Source organism: Atractosteus spatula, chromosome 8 (assembly GCF_055471065.1).
Source record: "Atractosteus spatula isolate fAtrSpa1 chromosome 8, fAtrSpa1.hap1, whole genome shotgun sequence".
NCBI lineage: Eukaryota > Metazoa > Chordata > Actinopteri > Semionotiformes > Lepisosteidae > Atractosteus > Atractosteus spatula.
The window spans coordinates 61,664,130-61,684,831 of record NC_142713.1 but is presented as its reverse complement, the minus strand read 5'-3'; the positions used below and the strand labels follow the sequence as shown (position 1 = coordinate 61,684,831).

The 20,702-nt window shown below is 39.7% G+C and overlaps 1 protein-coding gene across 1 annotated transcript in view; it reads left to right on the top strand.

The window, feature by feature from the left end:
- Positions 1–12,553, top strand: part of slc17a8 (solute carrier family 17 member 8) — a 31,041-nt gene extending 18,488 nt beyond the window's left edge. Inside the window, exons 4-12 of the mRNA XM_088923529.1 lie at positions 612–726; positions 1,256–1,343; positions 3,493–3,579; positions 5,254–5,396; positions 6,321–6,470; positions 8,642–8,774; positions 9,031–9,141; positions 10,958–11,085; positions 12,203–12,553. Coding sequence (XP_088779655.1) covers positions 612–726; positions 1,256–1,343; positions 3,493–3,579; positions 5,254–5,396; positions 6,321–6,470; positions 8,642–8,774; positions 9,031–9,141; positions 10,958–11,085; positions 12,203–12,553 — 1,306 coding nt within the window. The remainder of the gene's footprint in view (positions 1–611; positions 727–1,255; positions 1,344–3,492; positions 3,580–5,253; positions 5,397–6,320; positions 6,471–8,641; positions 8,775–9,030; positions 9,142–10,957; positions 11,086–12,202) is intronic.
- The last annotated feature ends 8,149 nt before the right edge of the window (positions 12,554–20,702 follow it).

Here is a 20,702-nt window from a genome sequence, read left to right as displayed (position 1 = left end):
AACCTTTACTTGTTCCTTTGCAGCCTACGCATGCTGATGGAGCTCCCTACCTGAACATCCAGACACACCCATTATGAGCCTCCTGACCACTACTTCTCCTGATGCCCATACTGACATAACTCATACTTAAAGAACAGTCAGCACAGCAACTGAAACCAAGCACCTGGAAACAATATGTCTTGACTAGAGATCTGTAAAATAAAGCTCATTATTTAACAGGTTTTGTCTGTAGGTTGATGCAGTATAATAAGACACTGAAACATATGCTGCAATAACAAAGTACAACCAACAATTAAATTAAACAATTAAACAAACAATTCTGTTTACTCATTTTCATTAAGGCTAAGAACTGAAAGCAATGAACACAAGATATTTGACATTTCTAGTTTGCTAGAGAACATAAGAATATAAGAAAGAACACAGGAAAGGCCATCTAGCCTGACTGGCTGGTTTAATGGCTAATTGATTCAAAAAAGACTAGTGACCACTCATGGACAGCACTGTATATTGAAATGCCAAAAAATAAAATGATTGTCTTCTTTTCCCTAATCACACTGCAGCCAGAAACACTCCTCAGCAATTAAATAAAAACATGTATGTTTCTCTCCTAGGGTGTTTGGAGCTGCTATTTTCTTGACATCAATGCTCAATATGTTTATCCCGTCTGCGGCAAGAGTCCACTACGGTTGTGTTATGTTTGTGAGGATCCTTCAAGGCCTGGTGGAGGTAAGAGACAGTTCACCCATCACACAATAACAACAGCAACATAGGTTTATATTTTTGGAAAGCCTTTGGTGATAAACAACGGAGTTTCAAGCTCTCCTACCTTAATAAAATCAAATATAATTGAATTCATTCAAATTGCAATTTGTATTGTGGTCATGGTGTGAAACTGAGTGAAGGGCACTGCTTTCTTCAATCAGTGTAACTCGTACATCATGCATTCACTGAACAGTATTCACCACTGTAGCAGTAAGACAATGCAGACCTTGTTTTAAAGAAAAAGTTCCCATGAGTGTTGTTTTAATGCATCACAGATTTCTCGGCCTTGGTAAGCTCTGAATGGCCTTGTCTTTGCCAACCTGGGTGGATGTCCGGGAGTTGCATTATGTGCTGCAAGCATCTCTGCGAAATTAAAATAAAATACAATGCTTATTTGTAAATAAATATGTGATCAAAGAGTCTCCTCCGCTTTGATAAGATAATAAACCATGCCTTTTTTTTAATCATGGAATTTTGATGTATCCGTGTTTAGGGCGTTACGTACCCAGCATGCCATGGGATGTGGAGCAAATGGGCGCCACCGATGGAACGGAGCAGACTGGCCACCACATCCTTCTGTGGTCAGTGTCTCTATGGTTCTCATCTTCTTGGGGGCACCTAGTCTTAATTTACAGCGACCTGGTATCTTTAGGACAGTGGTAAGTAAGTATGAGTCCCCTTACAACTAGTTGGTGGTTGTGTACTATCAGTGTTACGGACGTGGTCTGCAATCCGCGTCGGGTGCTGTAGTAGACCCTATGCGATGCGGTAAGAGCTGGAGGAAACAGGAGGCGTGGTATAGGAGAACACACAGGGGTTTAATGGTGTACAAAATAACAATGACAGTCCATGAGACAGTGAACAGGGGAGACAAAGAGTGGCATCCAAATCCTAGCAGGTCCGAAGGAGGGTCAGGCCACAGTCCAAGAGTCAGTTTACCATAAATCCATACGGAGATGTGATGAGGTTAAAATACCCGGGAATGGGGAAAACACGAACAGACAACCAACATGGAGATCCTGGGATAACTGGGCGAGGTCCTCCAGACCTCGCCCTCAGAACACAGGAAGTGTCGAGGACAAGGCCTGTGCCCTCAGGATACGGATGTACAGTACAGTAGGGTATCCTGGTGCTAGGCAGGCCTGGTGACATCAGTACCCTAATGTTGAGCCCTGAGCCCTGGAGGAGTTAAGAATAAGTAGGGGGAGACACAACAACACACCTGGAACACATACAAACGATCACAGGGAACTACTGACAGGAGTGAAATGGAGCGCCCTCTAGGGGAGGGATGTCAACCGTAACATCAGACATGCCTAATGAGATAATCAGGTTCAAACGCCAACCACAACTGGGATGTTTGTGTTGAAAAGATCTAGTTTTATGGATTGTTTTTCCCAGACCCACAACAAGCTGCAATTTTAACCCAGAAAGGCTGGGAAAAATGATTGACAGATTCCTGCAGGAGATGATCAGATGCCGCAGCTATGGTAGACTATATCGGAAACAATGTTAAATCGTTTAACACATTTTGGAGATCAATTCCATCTAAAATGTTTAGGGATCTAGTTCAGAATGCACAGATATCTAGGAATGCTAACCACTGTGCTACCAGGCGGCCCAGCAACATATCTATTACAATCAATCAGATAATTCAACCACTCTTTTCTGTAGAGTTCACTAAGATATCACAGTGCTATACTCAGATGGTCGAGTTTGCTTTAGGTATCCAGAACATGGTTAGTAAAGGGATTATATCAGAAATCTGTTCAAAAGACCAGATGTAATAAACTCCTACTTCTCATCTTGTCCAATTTCTCCTTCTGTAGCAGGTCTTTTTTAAATACAAAATAAAGAATAATAAATAAATACATAAATACAAATGATATTTTTGAGCATATGTTTGGAGGTTAGGGTAAAAAAGATGGCTCTGTTTGCTCTGAGGAGTTTATTTATAAATGTGCAAGTTGGAAAATTGATTCTTCTTTGCTTTGTACTGCAGTATATTTTCAATGTTATGCAGAAAAGGAGTCTTCTGATTTAATGAGCATCTGGTGCCATGGAGACCTGTGCTCTCTACATTAGGTTTTTGATGAAGAGTACCTGCAGATGTTTCAACTGCCTCAGCCCACAGCTGGAAGATATTTCTTTTACTTAGGCATATTAAGAGTCTTATTCCTTCTTGGATACTTTGTATTCAGCTCTTTCAGAAATAACTTGCTTTTTCCTGGTATTAATTGGTATTATATTGAATATCCTGTTAAAAGATAATCAAAATAATATCAATAGTCATATAATCAAAACATGTTTGGAAGTCTCTGCCCATTGAACATTACTTTTATTGTTAATGTTACAATCTCAAGCTTTTTGTGATAGCACGCGTTTTCTAAAATTAAAGAATGATTTGTAAAACAGCAATCCCCCAAATTCTAATGGTAACTTGTGCCTTTGCACCTGTAGATCAGGTGGTGCATGTTTCTACTTTGTTGATATTTGCTTTGTTAAACTATGCCATATAGTCATCACTAGCAGAGATGAATACTGGAACAAGCAATGGAATGGCAAAATGATGGAATAGGTCTTTCAAGAAATGAGTGGATGAGATCTTCAGAGTGATCACTAACTAACTTACCAAATAGACAAGATGAGCCTACTGTCATTTATAGCTGAACCTATGATCTTTTTACGCTCCAGCATTCTGTCTCCAACTGTAATGTGGTCTGTCTACAGGTTCATATGCTGGTGCCGTGATTGCTATGCCTTTGGCAGGTGTCCTGGTGCAGTACATTGGGTGGTCATCTGTTTTCTATGTATATGGTAAGGCCTTCGAAGAACAAAGCATTCCAAACAAGACTACAAAATGCACCGGGAATGAAGCATGGAGAATGCAAACTGGCTGATGTTCGAATACATGAATACATGAGATTACAAGGCGCCCACTGCCCATTAATTGCAGATAAAGGAGAGATAGGCAGCTTCAGATGGCATTGATAAAGACTTAATACCCCAAATGGAGGAAATTACCAAAGATTGCCATCCGTTTTTATTAGTCTAAGCCAGGTGTGTAATCCGTAATGCATGAGGATTTGGCCACATCATACACTGGTGAAGAAAAACCAAGCTCAAACCGGCTCAAGAGATAAGGTCTTTTTTTTCCATTATCTCTCAGGTTTATAGAGAAATAGTGCGTCTTTCAGAAGATGCCTTCAAACATGTTAACATTAGATAAAAGGTTAGTGCAGCCGGTGTTTATGATTCATCCTGAAATATGCTAAGACCTGCCCTGTCTTTGTCAACTCATTTGTGTTCCCAATGTTCCTTTCTTTACTAAAGCCTCTATTGCACTGAGTGTAATTGCAGTGTGATATCTAGCAATGCCTTGTAATGACACCCATTAAAAATGATAATTGAGGCTGCATTAAAATGTATTTGCATGCAAAATTTAAATAAAAACTAATTTATTACAACTTATTTTTTGTAAAAATAATAATATTTTCTTATAATAATGTTTGGCAGTCCTATATTTGCTATGCTAGTAAACTTAAACATAGCTAATATTTGAACCCATCAGTCCATTATCTGGGTTATTTGCTACCTGATTTGTAAACTGAGCAGTTGAATGTTTACTGTGAGGGTCACAGAGTGCTATGGACTTTGTTCTACTACATCTCCTTCTCTGTAAATCTAATGTTACATTTCTTGCCTTGCAATGGACAAGTGTCCAGTCCAGAGGGTGTCTTGCCTCGTGTCCATTGCTTGCTGGGATAGGGCTGGATGCGTTAACTTACTAAAACTTCTTTCCAGATTGAATTGTGTTCACAGTTACAGGTACTACTGTATAGCTTGAATCAAGTGTGTTTTTGAGCCATTTTGCAGTCCAAGAAAGATGTAAAATACCATACCACTGCCTTTTTCCAGCCTGGGCTATAACTGGAAAGAGGGCATTACAGGACAATGGAGTATTGCTTTTTCAGCCCCACCTGTAGTGTAAAGAGGAGACAACTTGCAAATTTGACATGTGCTCTTAAATTGCTCACAATGCTAATTATGAATCACTTTCGTATATGGAGAATTTTGAAGGCAGTGTTCATTGCATTCTCAATTATTAATGCTAACAGGCTACTTTTGTACTGCAAATCTGTCAGGGTTTGTAGTGTTAGATTAATCAAAGAGGCTATACTTTCAGCAGGAGAAAAAGTAGAATTGTGTTCCTGCAAAAATAAGGAAAAACACTGAGTGAAAGTCTACACCAGGAAACGTCTTCAAGACTTGTGCACTAAAGTGTATACTATACATACATTTATAAAGTGTTATTTAGCTGTTATTTCATTATTGTTTGTTCAGAAAAGAAAACAAGTACCACTGGAGTGGCCCTGCAGCAGGGGGGCGATATGAAATAGAGGATTTATATGCTGAAGAGCTTCAGATGATGCAAGACTCTTTCCTGAAGGGAGAAGGAGAGTTTTGATCTGTGTTGTTTGTTGCCATTAGGAGTGTTCGGGTTAGTGTGGTACATTTTTTGGCTTTTGCTTGCTTACGAGAGCCCTGCTGTGCATCCTACGATCACTGAAGAAGAGAAGACATACATCGAAACAACCATAGGGGAGGGCATGAACTTACTGAGTGCCACTGAGGTATGGCTCCCTTCAAAATAAATAATTTCTCCCCAGTGGTGCAAAATGTGTCGAAGATTTGCTACTGCCTTTTCACCACATGTGCTCAAATGTTGAGATAGTCAAAATGTCTTTTTACATATGTAAATTGTAATATATAGTAAGTATTAAGTATTGTAAATATTGCATATTGCAAGTTGTTTAGTGATAGAGATTAAAGCGCAGCTGTATAGTTATAGCACAACAATGCTTGTAATGTAGAATATTCATCTTTTACACAAAAAGTAAAGCTAGAGATTTTGTATTGGAAATATGGTATGTAAGAATTCTCTGTCCTCTTTGCAATTTTAAAATGACATTGTAAACCAGGAAAAATACATTATTAATTGTTAGATGAATATCCTGCTTGTGCAACTTATGTAAAAGAGTAAGAAAGTGTCACAGATAGCTAAATATCAGGTACTTCTATAGAATAGACAGAATTGTGGAATCAATCAGAATAAGATCTCAATATTCGAATCCACCAAGACGGATTTAATAATCCATCAGAAAGAATTTGATATTCCAAGAACATCTCAATTGCATTGCATTAACAGTGCTAAACTATGCTTTGAGGTTTGAATTTGATTTCTGCGAGTCCAACTTCAATGTTCAAAGTTACGTGATAGAGGGGTATCCTTCACATGTGCAGAAAAGCTGCCATGGGAACAGGTAGATTACATACCTCCAGTGTTGTGAAGCACAAGAGCTAAAAAAATGTTAATTCCCAGAACTCACAGTGACTGCATGCATCTTGATGAAGCCTTTACATCATTGGTCTTAGTAGTAAGAGATTTCTCAACCAGAACAGGGCCCATTTGGGCCTGAAAACGTATGAGCTTGAAGTGCTATGAAGCCATGAAAAATATCATATTAACAATACGACATGAATCTGAATATCTCTAGAAATTCAAGACCCCCTGGAGAAGGTTCTTCACATCCATGCCAGTCTACGCCATCATCGTGGCCAACTTCTGTAGGAGCTGGACCTTCTACCTGCTGCTGATCAGCCAGCCGGCCTATTTCGAAGAAGTGTTTGGTTTCGCTATCAGTAAGGTAGGCCTGGGTTAATGGGTTAATTAGCAATTAACTAATTGGTAATTAATTGGTTCTTAGAATTGTCTGTTTTCCCAGTTTATTCCCATTAGCTCCAAACCTCCACTCTTATGAGATCCAAAAGATGTCAGTTTCACCCTGCTGTCAGCCTGGGAAAAGACACAGCACACACCCTTCCGGCAGGATGTGCCAGTTATCACTGGGCCACGTGCCCCAGTTTTGCCACTCAACTCCAACACAGCCCTAAATGACACCACACCGTGCCCAGAACCAAGGGTCCTGCAGAAAACCCTGACAGGGTGGTGGTAGTCCCATCCCCAGCCCACTCCATCAGTAAATGTTTTAACTGATCTTGGCTTTGGCAGACTAATTGGTTCACCTATTAACCTTAATTAATAAACACCTGATTTTGAATAGCCAGTTGTCACATCGCGGCTCACAGCTCTGAACTCCTCAACTGCACACAGGGGAGAGAGAGGAAGTGTGGGCAGAGCCCTCTGTCTCACCCTCCCTAAGCCGGAGGTTCAGAGCTGATCGGAGGAGAGGAACAGCCCCAGCTGACAGGCTTGCATGCCTGCAGGTACCCAGGAAGATGAGGAGGGTCAGTGGGAACCAGTAGAGCCCTGACTGACCCTACTTCAGCCAAGTGCATAATCCCAGTCACAGGACTCTCAAGTGTGCTCTCAAGTGTGTGCCATTACTGGTCCAGCAAGAGAGCGAGCTGTATTGTCCTTATCATCTGGATGTATCATAGACCTGTCATTTTTAGTGGCACACAAAAAAGAAGCATGACATTGTTACAAATCGGGGGTTACAGATCTAGAGAAATATGAGGAATAACCAAGCAGATAAATCAATAATTAAAATAATCATAACCCCCAGCTTATCAATGTAGCGCTCCAGGGTTCACATGGGTATGCGGCCTCGCCGCTGCCACCTCAGGTCTCCCCCCCACCGTCGGGGACTCAAACCCGGGCCTCCAGCGTCACTCAACAGGGACCCAGCCAGCTGAGCTAAAGGTAGATCTCCCGTCCGACAGCTGCGGTCACTACTATTCACAGGGAAGGGCGGTGATGTCACCGCGCTGGTAAGCCGGCTCTCACAACCTGCAATGGTGGCCGTATGCGTTACATAAAGGTTCTGCCAAGGATATTACCAAGCGGTTGGTATAATTAGAGGCACATGAGTTCTCTGATCTCTGGCACAGCTTTGGTGAAAAGAGTAATAATTCAGGTACACTGGGTTGAACAAGTGTTTATTAACAATGACAATACAAATACAACATAAATATACAACATACAAGTTACACTATGTAAACATTTACAAATAAGGCATAACGTCATAACCACCCAGAAAACCCTAGACTGCTACCAAGTATTTGAAGAGAAAGCAGCCTTCTAAAATAACAGAATATGATCTGGGTATCTGCAGATCTCTCTCTCTCTGCAAATTCAAGTGCTGCAAACTGAATGGGAACCTATCTTCCTATTCCAAAAATGCACCCAATAGCCAGGAGAGGCCATTTGTAGCCAAGGGATTCTTTAGGCAGGAAATCGGAGTTCCCTAAATATCACAGGATTGAAGGTTCTCTTAACTGGGTTCAAATACTTAGATCTAATCTGTTTTATCCAGGTGATCCGGACAGGGAGCTCTTGCCTTCCCTCTCTCCTGCTTGTTGATTCTCTTCCCTTCTTTACTCTATCTTCATCTTCATCCTTTTTCCCTCCCATCTCCTTGTTTTATGTTCTATTCCTGGACTGTTGATTGACATTTACCCAGAACTTAATTAACTGAGGTAAACCAAGGTAAACTTTTCAGTTGCATTGATCATTGAATCCGGGACCCTTACATCTCAGAAAACATTCCCTTGCTTTAAGTCAGAAATGTTGACACAAGCCAGGTGTGACCCATTGTATCTAGATTCACTTCATAACAATATTTTAGGAAACATTTCTATCAATTCGAGTTGAAACAAGCTCCTAACATTGATTCATACCATTATGTTATGTGCCAGTGTCTTCTTTGGACCCACAGAAATGCCATCTGGGAAAAGCTTGCATGACTGTCTGGGTGACTGTGTGCTTTTCAGATGTCGGTCAAGCAGAAATCCAATACTGCTGAACCCATCGCCATTCTGATCCTGCACTTACAGTCATTTCCTTTGGCACCAGGTGGGGATTCTGTCAGCAGTACCTCACATGGTGATGACTATTGTTGTCCCCATCGGGGGACAGCTAGCAGATTTCCTGAGGAGTCGGAAGATCTTGTCCACAACAACAGTCCGAAAAATCATGAACTGTGGCGGTACGTTTTAAATTCCTGTCTTGAGAAAAATGGAGACACCTGTTCATCTTTTTAAGGTATTACCAAAGGAATTTTATCATTTTCTGCGAACGCAACTAACTTGGAAAAGAGTGGTGAAAATTCAGAGTGCATTATAACTTAAACACAAAAAGCAGTAACATGTTTGTGATAATCCTGAATATCTATGACCTGATATGAATTTGAAATTGAAGTGTGCTTAGTTAATGTGCGATATGAACGGCTTCTTTGTCCACAGGCTTTGGAATGGAGGCCACTCTGCTCCTTGTGGTGGGTTTTTCTCACACGAGAGGAGTAGCTATCTCCTTCCTGGTTCTGGCAGTGGGGTTCAGTGGATTTGCAATTTCTGGTGAGCAGCCTGTCCTCACCACATGCACAGCAAAACTAGAGTCTGGTTTCATTTTTTGTTTTCTTTAAGGCATTTTAAAACTTTTTACAAGAAACACAAACTAAGGAACTGCATAAAATATACTAAAAACATCTCAGAATACATCAGCAAAAATGCCAGTAAAGAACAGAAAGTTCAAACATGCTTATACCTTTCTACAGTTTTCTTGCTGAGGTGAGAATAAAGTCAAACTCTTTGATGTAAGTCACCAAAAAATGAATGGATGTATAAAACAATCAGGGATAAATAGACCTCAGTCTTATAGGATCACAGATCTTATAGGATCGTTCCAGAGTGCTTATCGTGTAGGAACAAATGCTCTCCATTGTCATAGTGGAGACTGTCTCATTGAGCAGCTCTTGACACAGGTTCAAAGACAGACTTCCATTCTTTAAGAAAAGTTTTTTTTTTTGCCAAAACTACTCCGAACATAAGCACCGATTGTTCTACCTTTGTCTGGTTTCATTTTTAACACAAGGCTGCAGCAGATGTTCTGTAGGGAGACATGCACTATGAGAATAAACTGAATGGATTTTCTGTGTGTTTTACATAAAAATTTAATTTTTTCAGCCACAAAGTGTAATTCTTTTTCAGAATGTGTGGTCGGTGCCGCTTGTGCTTGACATTTACATTCACAAAGAAAGCATTGTAATTTCTAGGAGGAAAATATGGTGTGCATAAAGAGAAAGGTTTGGACATCTACTTAAACATGCAGATAATTTAACAGCTATCAATAATCAATTCAAGAAACATGCGTTTTTAATTAAAGAAATGTTCTAAATGAACGAACAAAAGTCCTAAGGGTGCTGTTTATGAATTTTCTGTGGCTCTTAAAATATGCATTTAACGTACTCTAGTGCAGAGCAGACGCACATTATCTAAATATTTTATACCATTGGAGGCTCCTAGAGAACTTAAGTGCCTGAACTGCAAAATGGAACTGGCAACAGGATTGTTAAAACTCACCTAAGCTCAAGATCTTTCATTCTTTATATTTTATTGCATGATGAAGCTTTTGATTTATGTAGGTATAGCAGCCTATAAAGTAAATAACACAAATAATGCAAATGTAATTTCAGTTTGTTTTTTCAAGTAGTTAAAACCACTGCATTTGGATTTTAATCAAGAACTCTTCCACCACAGAATCCCTCTTCAAATAATTGTCGTTCTGCGCCAAATGTGGAATCACCAATTGTTTATCAAATAAGCTTATTACGACAGTCTTTAGAACAGTAACTGCCCTCCTCCATAACCAACATTATTATTGTCATCTGCCCCTTTGCACACTGCAATGTGTCTTTAGTAGAGACTGGAATCTAACAGAGGGGTGATGCAGCTCCGGCCACCCAAGCCGCCCTGACAAAGAGCCCAGGAAGTCCCAGAGGTCGCTCTGTCTCAAGTCTGATTGCCAGGCTAACCCATGCTCTGCCACGACTGTCCATTCTCGGTCAGTTGTGGGTTGCTGGCCTGTCATATTACCTGGACAGCTACCTCTGGGCTACAGGGCCCAGCCTGCATTCAAAGCAAAGGCCTTTCGTTATGGTCTTTGTGCTGAAGTACAGTAACACACAAAATTACAGAGCATGTACACAACAGCTTAGAGTGCTTTTTCCTCCTCTGCGGGCTTTTTTGTTTTTAAAGCTCTTGCTTCGATGGACTTTATGCTTATTTTGCTGAGCTTCAGAGAAAAAAAAAGTCATGTTTTTTTCCCACAAAATTCCCTAGTGTGTGTGTATGCTGTAAGTTTTTTCTAATAAACATTATTTTTTGTTTGCAGGATTTAATGTAAATCATCTGGACATTGCTCCTCGATATGCCAGTATTCTGATGGGGATTTCTAATGGAGTTGGGACTTTGTCTGGAATGGTGTGTCCACTCATTGTAGGGGCCATGACAAAGCACAAGGTACATTGGCACTCTTGCTACTCAGGCCGAATGATGGTCATAGGTGAATACTTGGTGTCTGCCTTTCAGATTTAAAAATGCTTTCTGTAAATGTATCTATACCAATGCTAACATGTGCATTTTTAGCTTTAAAATCCAGTCATTTGCTTTATTTGGAAATAGCGAGAGCATGGAGTAGTGTTTAGAACACTGTTGTGCTTAATGGGAGGATGTGGACACAAATCCTGGATTTCCTTCTCTTCAGCAAGATACTTGACTTTCATTACTCCGTACAACTGCTAAGATGTATAAACGGATCTCCAGGCCATAACTGTAAATGAGAATTTGTTCTCAATATAAAAAATAGAAGCAGTGGAAGTGATGGGCTCAGAACTCTCTGAAATGCACGTGTCTTCTTCTACTTTTAATAGATAATCTTATAATAAATTGAAAATAGAATTAGTCATGTCAATTTAAATTATTCTTACTCAGATAATCAGTTAGACCAAAGTAACTCCAACAATCTCTTCCAGATGTTTCTTGAGTAAAGCTAAGGTATCAGTTTAAACAATATGGTGGATAACTTCAAAGAAAATCAAAAGCACTGGTTTCAAAAGTAAAAAAAAGAGAAATTAGATGAACATTACATAATCAACAAATATGTTTCACGTCAGAATGTATTACTGAATTTACAATGTAAGACTTGTTTAAAGATCAGAGTGAAAAGTGTCTAACATTTCAGTATTGGAAGTGTAAGCGAGAAAGGAATGAAGTCCTGTCAGCTCCTAGCTGAGTTGAGTTGAGTTGACAAAATTCTGAGCCACAGAAAAATTGTAAAACCCTTTCCATTATATGCCCTTAATTTAATTTAAGGCCAGGGCTCAAATCATGGGGTTTATCCTTAATGACAACAGTAATAAAGGAAAAATGATTATTTCCAAATGTAAGTAGCAACGTAAGAAACAAATATTGGATTGTGGTTCCGACACTATTGTACTGATGTATGGGACACCGCATTTCAGCACTAGGGAGTCTTGATGGCTCACAGCCATTTTGTGTCAGTTGTGTAAGATATACAATAAGAGGCAGTCTTTCCGTGATATAACATGATCTCAAAGTTTGTTTGTTTTTTTTGCAGACTCGAGAGGAGTGGCAAAATGTGTTTGTGATTGCCTCAATGGTGCACTACACCGGCGTGATCTTCTACGCCATCTTCGCTTCGGGGGAAAAGCAGGACTGGGCTGATCCGGAGAGCACCAGCGAGGACAAGTGTGGGTTTATAGAAGAAGATGAGCTGGCGGAGGAGACTGAGCTTAACAGCGACAGCTTTGCCTCGAAGAAGAAAATGTCGTATGGAGCCACAGTCCAGAACCCAGGCAATCGCAAAAAAGGCTGGAAATCCAAGAAGGGAGTCACTATGGACCTGCAGGACAATGAGCAGGGTTCTTACCACTATGACAATGGGAACTTCGAAGAGATGTCTCAGTGACATTCGATGGAGTCAGGAGGCAAAACGTCACAGCGTAGACTACCGAAGTTTGACATTAGTTTTAATTCGTTACGAAAAAGGCCATTTTCCAGAGAACACACAGTAACACAGTGCATTTCCCTGTAATGTTTTTCCTTCCAGCATTCTCAAAGGGACCATAAATTCACCTCTTGATCCTACATACAGCTTATGTCTTACACAACTTAAATGTTACGTATGTGTTCGGTAAAAATACTATAGGACCCTACCTGTTTCCCTGCTTGTGAGCAGATCAGATTCTTCAAGGGGTTAAACTGTAATTTAAGGAACAAACCTGACAGATGATGTGTCAGTGGATACTACTAGGAAAGCAGGAAGAACTACAAGGGACCTATAATGGCACCCAGGGCCTGGTAACGAACCAGAAGACATATTTAAATGTAACAATGAATAATGTGATATTGGACTCAAAATTCTCATTACAAAATGCATTTTATGGAATATCTCCAGAGGTATTTCTCCAAGGAGGCCTTTTAGCCAAAACATAAAATGTTACCTTTGTTTCTTTTTCAAATATTTTTGTCTGCACTATGATTTTGGCTGGTGCTGTGATCTCCCCAGTTCTAAGGCACGTAGTAGTTACTTTATGTATTTTAAACGCTTAAAGTTTTTTTAACTGTTGTATTTGAGAAGCAAAGTTTGGTGTGATTGCCATCAATGAAACATAGATAACTGTGGTGGTCTGTCCTGCTCTTGCAAAGACACAGCCCAGATGGCTTTAAAAGTCACACTACTCTTCAGTTTCTGAAGCCAATACGTTCTGCTCGGTCAGGTAGGAGATTTGTTCAGTCATTATGTTACATGTGTCCTGTTACACACAACTCAATGACCAGGTGTGACCACTTGTGAAATGTGCTTGAGCAAATTTGTCCGTCCCATCATGCAGTGACATATATTATACTTAAACAGAGCACTGCAGCAACCATAACTACCTACTTGGGTACTACCTACTTGGGTACATTGGGTAAATTCAGAAGAACTAAAAGTGTAAATGATTCAAATGCCTTTTTCAAACAATATGCAATTTCACATCTTCAGTGAGGAAAATGTCTTTTCCTTCCTAAGGGTTGGCAGATAAGAGAATCAGAGGCCTCCTAATGAGAACCTGCAAATTTAATTAGGGATGTTACAATATACAAATAATACAGTATATTGAATATGTAAGTTTTTTATTATGGGAACCATATTTGCTTATATGTTATTGTTGTTGTTCTTTCTTGCTTGGTGAGGTTATTTTAAACATGCACTTTATTATTATGAATTCAGACATGTATTTCATTGTGTTAAAGTGATCAAAGCAGTCTTTTCTGTGAGCTTTCTTCATGAATTAAAGTTTGTATTGTCACATCTCTAAACCTAGCAGTGTGTAGGTTTCTCAGAAAAACATCACTTTGTTGTTTTGTGTTGAAATGTTACCAAATGTGACCCCAATCTCACACACAATGTAGGTTTTATTTGTCAAGTAGCTGCTTTAAATATTGGGCCTTTTGTCTCCTGTGCTATAAAGTTCATATTTTGTAGTCCAGGCCACAAAGCTTTTAGCAGCCTGTGTTTCAGTTGAGAGGGAAAATTACATTCGATTTCATACAATGCAGTAACTTTTTCAGCAGCTTTCCATTGTACTTCATGCTGTAGTACTTCCTAATATATTATATGCTATATATATTCTGAGCACCAAAAGAAAGAATTACCACTAATTCACAAAGCTATAAAAAATTACCTTCTTTTTTGGAGTGGGTGGACCCACATTTTATTGAGTATGATACAGGTAAATTGTTGTACTGTTAGCATTTGTCATCAACCGGGGTCCACTGTGAGCCACAGCAGGCTGGGAGTGTGAGAGACAAGGCTGGAGGCTATACAAGCTCTATGTCACGACGCCGTACTGTAGGATTCTGCTGCCTCTCCTGGAGCCTGGAGCTTGTGTCTGCTCACTGGTCTCTGAGTCCCACACGTCACACACCCAAATCATCCCACGGATGTTCAGTGGGGCTCAACTCTGGACAATGGAGCATTCGTGGCATAACTGGGACATTCTAATGAGAAAACCATTGTGAGACTGGTAGCAAGAGGTAGTGTACTGAGGACGTGCGCTGCCCTGCTGGAGTGATGTCGAGTCACGATGGGGCAGCAGGTGAGGTCTCAGGACTTGATCGATGCACCACAATACAGTCACACAGTCAGTCTGGACAGACGGAAATCTGTAGCAACTGGACACACCTGCCCAGAAATAAGTGTCAGTATGGTCTCCTAGATCATGGTCTATCACTGATGAACTTTATTTGGCCATTATGTCTTGCAAAGTTAGACATTTCAGGCTGTGAACAAGTCCAATAGCAATTGACAGTCCAGTGACATAGTCCAGTTTTCAACATGCTGATGGCATGAAAACGTGCATTAATAATATAAAGTTCTTTTGATGGTCAGTATACACATACATGTTTAAAGAAATAGGACCACTTATCAGCCTTAGAAAAAAATAAAGATTTACTGCTCCTTAGGAAATTAGTATAATTGTTCCTTACTGGCAGGAAATGCTTTATCATATCAAAGCGGCATTCCTCTGTGTCAGTGAAAACAAACAGACACATTAAAAGCACAGTTCTTGTCTGTTTCAGTCAATTCTCACTCAAAAGGAGCAATCTGAACAAATTGTTCAGCCTCCACTTGAAGTGACCTGTTTCCCACCATCTGTGTGTAAACATCCTTTACTTTATCTTCAAGCTTCAAAACATGTACTGAATAATATGTCCTTTGTAAGTTTGATAAAGGCCCAATTAATTAAAGATGAATCTGGATTCATCACCCCACAATCTCACCAGTTCTAAGAGCTTGACTACTTCTCCCTTTTCCAAGAAATATCAGTAAAAACAGTGTGCCTGCGTCAGCTGGTGAAGTTACTACTAATTTTGTCAATACTGTTTCTTTGCACAGCACATTTTAGAAGAACTTTCTCTTTAGAATTCAGAAAACATGGATATCCCATTCCAATTTCACATGTTGGGAATGTAAGATTTTCAAGTGTTATTCTATATATTTCTGGTTGATTTTGTTTAATTCCAGGACTCCTTTGTTGAGCAAAAAATTATTTGCATCGGTGTATATCCCTCACTTCATTTACTTTTTCTTATTCAGGAGATGGGAAGCAGTGTAGCATAACGGGTAAGTCTTTAGATTCATGACTGGTGAGTTTAAGTACTTACTGCAGACACTGCTGCTGTATACCTTTAGGGTTACTGTACCCTGATTGCTCAGGTCCACCCAGCTGTATGAATGGGGACTGACATTTGCCTGAGTGAGGCTCTGTGATGAACTGGTGCCCCATCCAGTGGGGAATCACATACTCTCTTTTCACCTAATGACTCTAAGCTCTAGACTGATGGGCTGATGTGGCTCAAATATGGAGCTACCTTCTCCTTACCTTTTCAGGATGTGATGTATTGTCCTCATTGTGAACTACAAAGACAGAGGAAACTGTAGGTTTTGCTCTATGAACCTCCAATTGGAAAATTAGACATAGACTGTTTTCACAACACAGTCGGGGCAGTGCAGTGTCACTAAGACATTAAAAGAGAAGAACACAGAAGTCAAAGTTTTGTTTCAAAAACTGGTTCCAATTGCAAACAGAGCTCCTTGAAAAATCATTGCTGCACCTTAGCAAACAGCCAGGAGAATGAACTTCAATGTGAAGAGAAGTTGAACATGAACCAGATCTTGCAATGAAATGTGACACACCACACACCTGGAGGAAACCATGCCGGGCACAGGGACTCAGGTGGAAACTCTATAGAAGTACATTTAAAACTGAGAACAAGAGGCACTTCTTTATGAAAAAGGGTTGTGGGAATAATTGAACCCAGTCATCTTATTGACAGCCTGGCTTCCTTTGAGAAATCGCTGGATGAGATCATTGGAACTCCAAGCTACTAACTACCAAATGGGCCAGCCTCCCCAAATGAAACTGTTCTTGGGGTCTGCTTAAAATACAGTGGGCGTACAGGCAGAAGCCTATGTTACTCACAATCCCCGACAGTGTTTTGATTTACGCAGTTGCTTGCATACATCCTAGAGCAGGGAGGATGCAGAGCTGTCCATGCTTTTCAATTATGATACAGGACAAGTGAAGCTCATTTGCAGTGCCCATGATGTCAGGCAGCTATTATGTGCACGGCTGCAATACAGAACTCTCAGAAAGGTTATATCTAAGTATTTATTTAGGGTGAAAATGAACACTTTTCTTTCTGAACAGCATTTTTGATAACTGTTGATAAGTGTATCCAAGTCTGAAGTGTTCTTCATTAGGCTTCATACTCCTGATTTCATTCTCTTAATGTTTCTGAGCAGTATTACTGATTAAAGTGACATCGTCCCCTAAACCAGTTTTGTTCAACTTCCAGAGTTTTTTTATCATTGTGGTTTTAATTTCCTTCTTACAGATAAATTCACAAAGTTTGATTGACAGAAAAATGGGAGACAAAAGGTACAAGGAGAAGAAAATTCATGGATAAAGGCTTATTACACTTCATAATAACAGCAATGCTATATTACAGAAGGTAATGTTTCAGTGACAGTTACTGAAAGTGCAAGTATCCAGGCAGTTCAAAGTTCAAAAGTGCACAAAGAAAAATAATTGACACAGCTGCCTGCAGAAGATCTGAAGCTCTGATGGTGTTGAGTAATAAGAATGGATACACCCTTGAAATGTTCAGCAATCACCCGGTGGTCCTGTATTCAGAGTTTCTGAGGTTTAATGATGCACATCAGCTACTCTCCTCCAGTATCAGGTAGATTCTGATTGTTGAAGCCATGTGAGATTGATGTGTATCTATCCCTCAATTGAGGGATAAATGCACTTGGCAAAATTCATGAGCTAATGAATAACGTGTTTTACAGCAGACACCCCATAATAGAAATAGACATCCCAGAAAGTATAAGTCCACTTGTTTTGAATTTCAGACCAAGGGTTTTAGATAAGGCCTCTCATTACCTTAACAAAAAGCCTGCGAATGCCAGAGTCTGAATGGCTTGTCAAATGGAAGAAACAGACATTCTTAAAGGCCGAGTCTGAAAACGCGTCGCTCAGAAAGCTGTGTTGCACTCTATACAAAGCTGGAGATGCAGTAGTGAGTGGCAAAGGTTTTGTTTACTTCAAAATGCTGTCTGTTGATTCAAAAGCCCTGTTAGTGTGATGGTTGGCGATGGAGCAACAGCTCATCAATGATTTAACAGTTGTTTTTATACATCGATGTCTCCAAGCTTGGTTTCAGGAAATCTTCACTAAAACCTGCCCATGACCGAATGGAGCAGTGCTTTTGCAATAGTCCCAGGTGCAAATCCAAATGCATTTTTCTTGATAACAACATTAAACGCTTTATGGTCTTTATTTTTATAACTGCTCCCAGTATTGACTGTACTTCATTTAAAAAAATCCCTTGTATTACCAGCCTGGTTTGTCAAAAAGCCAATGCAACATTAAAGTGTCACAGCTGAAATCTGAAGTAGCACAGAATCGCAATATCACAATGCTGAACTGGTCAACTATTTTTTCATTACCCTAACAGACTTTTACTTGAAATAAGATGTGTCAGATACAGACAATTTGTTGGCAGAAATGATTTTGAAATTAATAATTTGTAAGACAAATCTGTGTGTATGATCTATTCTGATATCTTACGTGAATATTACAAGGCAAAACAGATGTACATTTTTTGTTAAAGTTAATTATAGAACAGAAACAAAATCCAGTCATTTTCTCCAGTCTATTTTCTTCTTCTTTCATTTTTAGTGTAGTAAAAATGAGAATAGTACAAGTGTCATCCTTATGTTCACAGCAACATTGATTTCAGACATTTTCATGAGTAAAATAAACGCAGTGAAAGTTTGTCTTCATTTTGCACTCTGAACCCCGAATAAAGCCGTTAAACAACCTTGTAATTCATTACTGTGGAGCTCATTTTAATTAAAAAAAACAATTAAGAAACACCAGCAGCTGCATGGCTGGCAATGACCACGCACTCCATGAGACAGGAATCGGAGGTTAAATACAGCTGAATCAAGACAGATTATCCCTGACGAAGACGTTGCTCAGCTGATGGAGAGCAGCCAGCCTGTTACCCGAGAGCCGATCAGGAGTGAGAACATGTGATCGGATCACTTAACTAAGGGATCTACTAAATCAATAACAAATTAATTTTTGGAATTTCTCCATTCGCTTACAAATTTCATTTTTACACACTGTACTTGCTTTATATGTCTGCTACCTCTCTCTTCCTCACACATGAAAAAGGCTCAACAGCTGAAATCTTACTTTCTCCTTTTCACTGTGGAATTAACCTTTACTTGTTGACCCAGATACTGTATCTGCTCGAAGCTCTGTTAAACCCTTATACCAAACCCAGACTTCATTCGCTGCTTTTTCTTCCACTTGACATGCAGGACCTAAAATCCTGAAATTTTTACATGGAAATAATATGTAAATGACACATAAAATGCCCGGTGCTTCATAGATACATCCCACAGCTGAAACAGAAGACCCATGAAAGATCAAATGCATAACAGCAGGTAGGTATTGAGACACACTCGATATAGGAAGTAGAAGACAGAATATGACACCAAACAGGGATTGAAAACACAATAAACGTTAGTGTCATTTACTGATACAAGGATGTATAGGATACAAGGGATCCTTACGTGTGTTTTCTTCATATTTCCACTCTTTCTTATGTGCACAGCCTTCATATAAAATGTTTAGAGCATGATATCTATCTTCTGTAGAAATACAGTATGTTGCAGTATCATTACATTGCTCGTGGAAAAAGAGAAGGAGAGGTGTGCTTTAGTGTGTTTAGTTAATAAGAGCTGTGCTAGACCGGTACATACAGTTGCCAAATCCTGGATCTTTATTGACTAATCTTCTCTCATCAGCTTCATTTACTTTACAGCACTCGAAGTTCTGAGTACACTGCTGCCGAATAAGCTGCCATTAAACATACAGTGTTTGCTTAGATCAGTCCAAGGCCAAAAAGCAGCAGCCATCGGCAGATCTAAAGAGCATAAATACAGTTAACCCATTGCCCAGATTCACTGTTTCAGTACGGACAAGGGACTCTATATGCATGGAAAAAAATTGTTAAATTAATAATAAGAACTTAAAGATCTGCTCTGGTACGTATTCTTGTCTTTGGTATTTCGGCATTTCGTCCTTTAGTATTGCTGAATCTAATACTTTAACTGGAAATTAATAATTAATTAGTTTATTTTATTATCAATAAAAACAAATTCACACTTGATTGCAATTGAATCATGTAGGAGAACCTTTTTCATCACTTTATCAGTCGTTTCATCACATTTTATTATACAGGATTCCAAAGCTCTTTATCTGAAGGAGAGCACCCCCTCCTGGGTGACAAGTGGCAGAATAGCCCTCAGTCAAGGAACCACGATCAATACTCTGACTCATATGAATAGTGCGCTGGAATCTTTAATGACCAATGAGGCAGAACGTGTTGAATGACGGTACAAAGTACAGCACAGTGAGAATATCGCCCCCTACTGGTCCACCAACACCACTTATTCAGCAAGCAGGCTTTTGTTAGTACAGACCAGGCCCAGCTTTGCTTAGTTTCTGTGAGTGGATGAGATAAGCTTACAAGGTAGAAATGCTACTGCTATGAAGCAGCACACTAAACAGAGAAAAGGTTTCATTTAGTCCTTCATATGTTGCTCAAGAACAAAAAAATGTAGTTCTTAATTTACATTTCACTCGAGAATTAGCTTGGAGAAATTGCTTTTTACTTGACCATTTGCTTGTATCTCTTTTGTCTTAACCTGTGACCTGCACAAGAAAACATGACATATCACGTGGTTTCATGATTTTCATCTTATGGACAGTACATTGTTTGACATACTACCTCTTGAGATGGTGTTATTTTGCAGACACCTTTAGGCAGAACCTTTTTTAACAGAACGTCTAAAATCTTATATCACATGTCTTCTCCGTTACGTAAATACTCCAGTGCTGCCCACAACTCATCTGACCTGCACATCTCTTCAATTTCCCCTCCTTCACCCAAGCTTCACCCTCACAGCAGCTCCCTGGCTCATTCCTCAT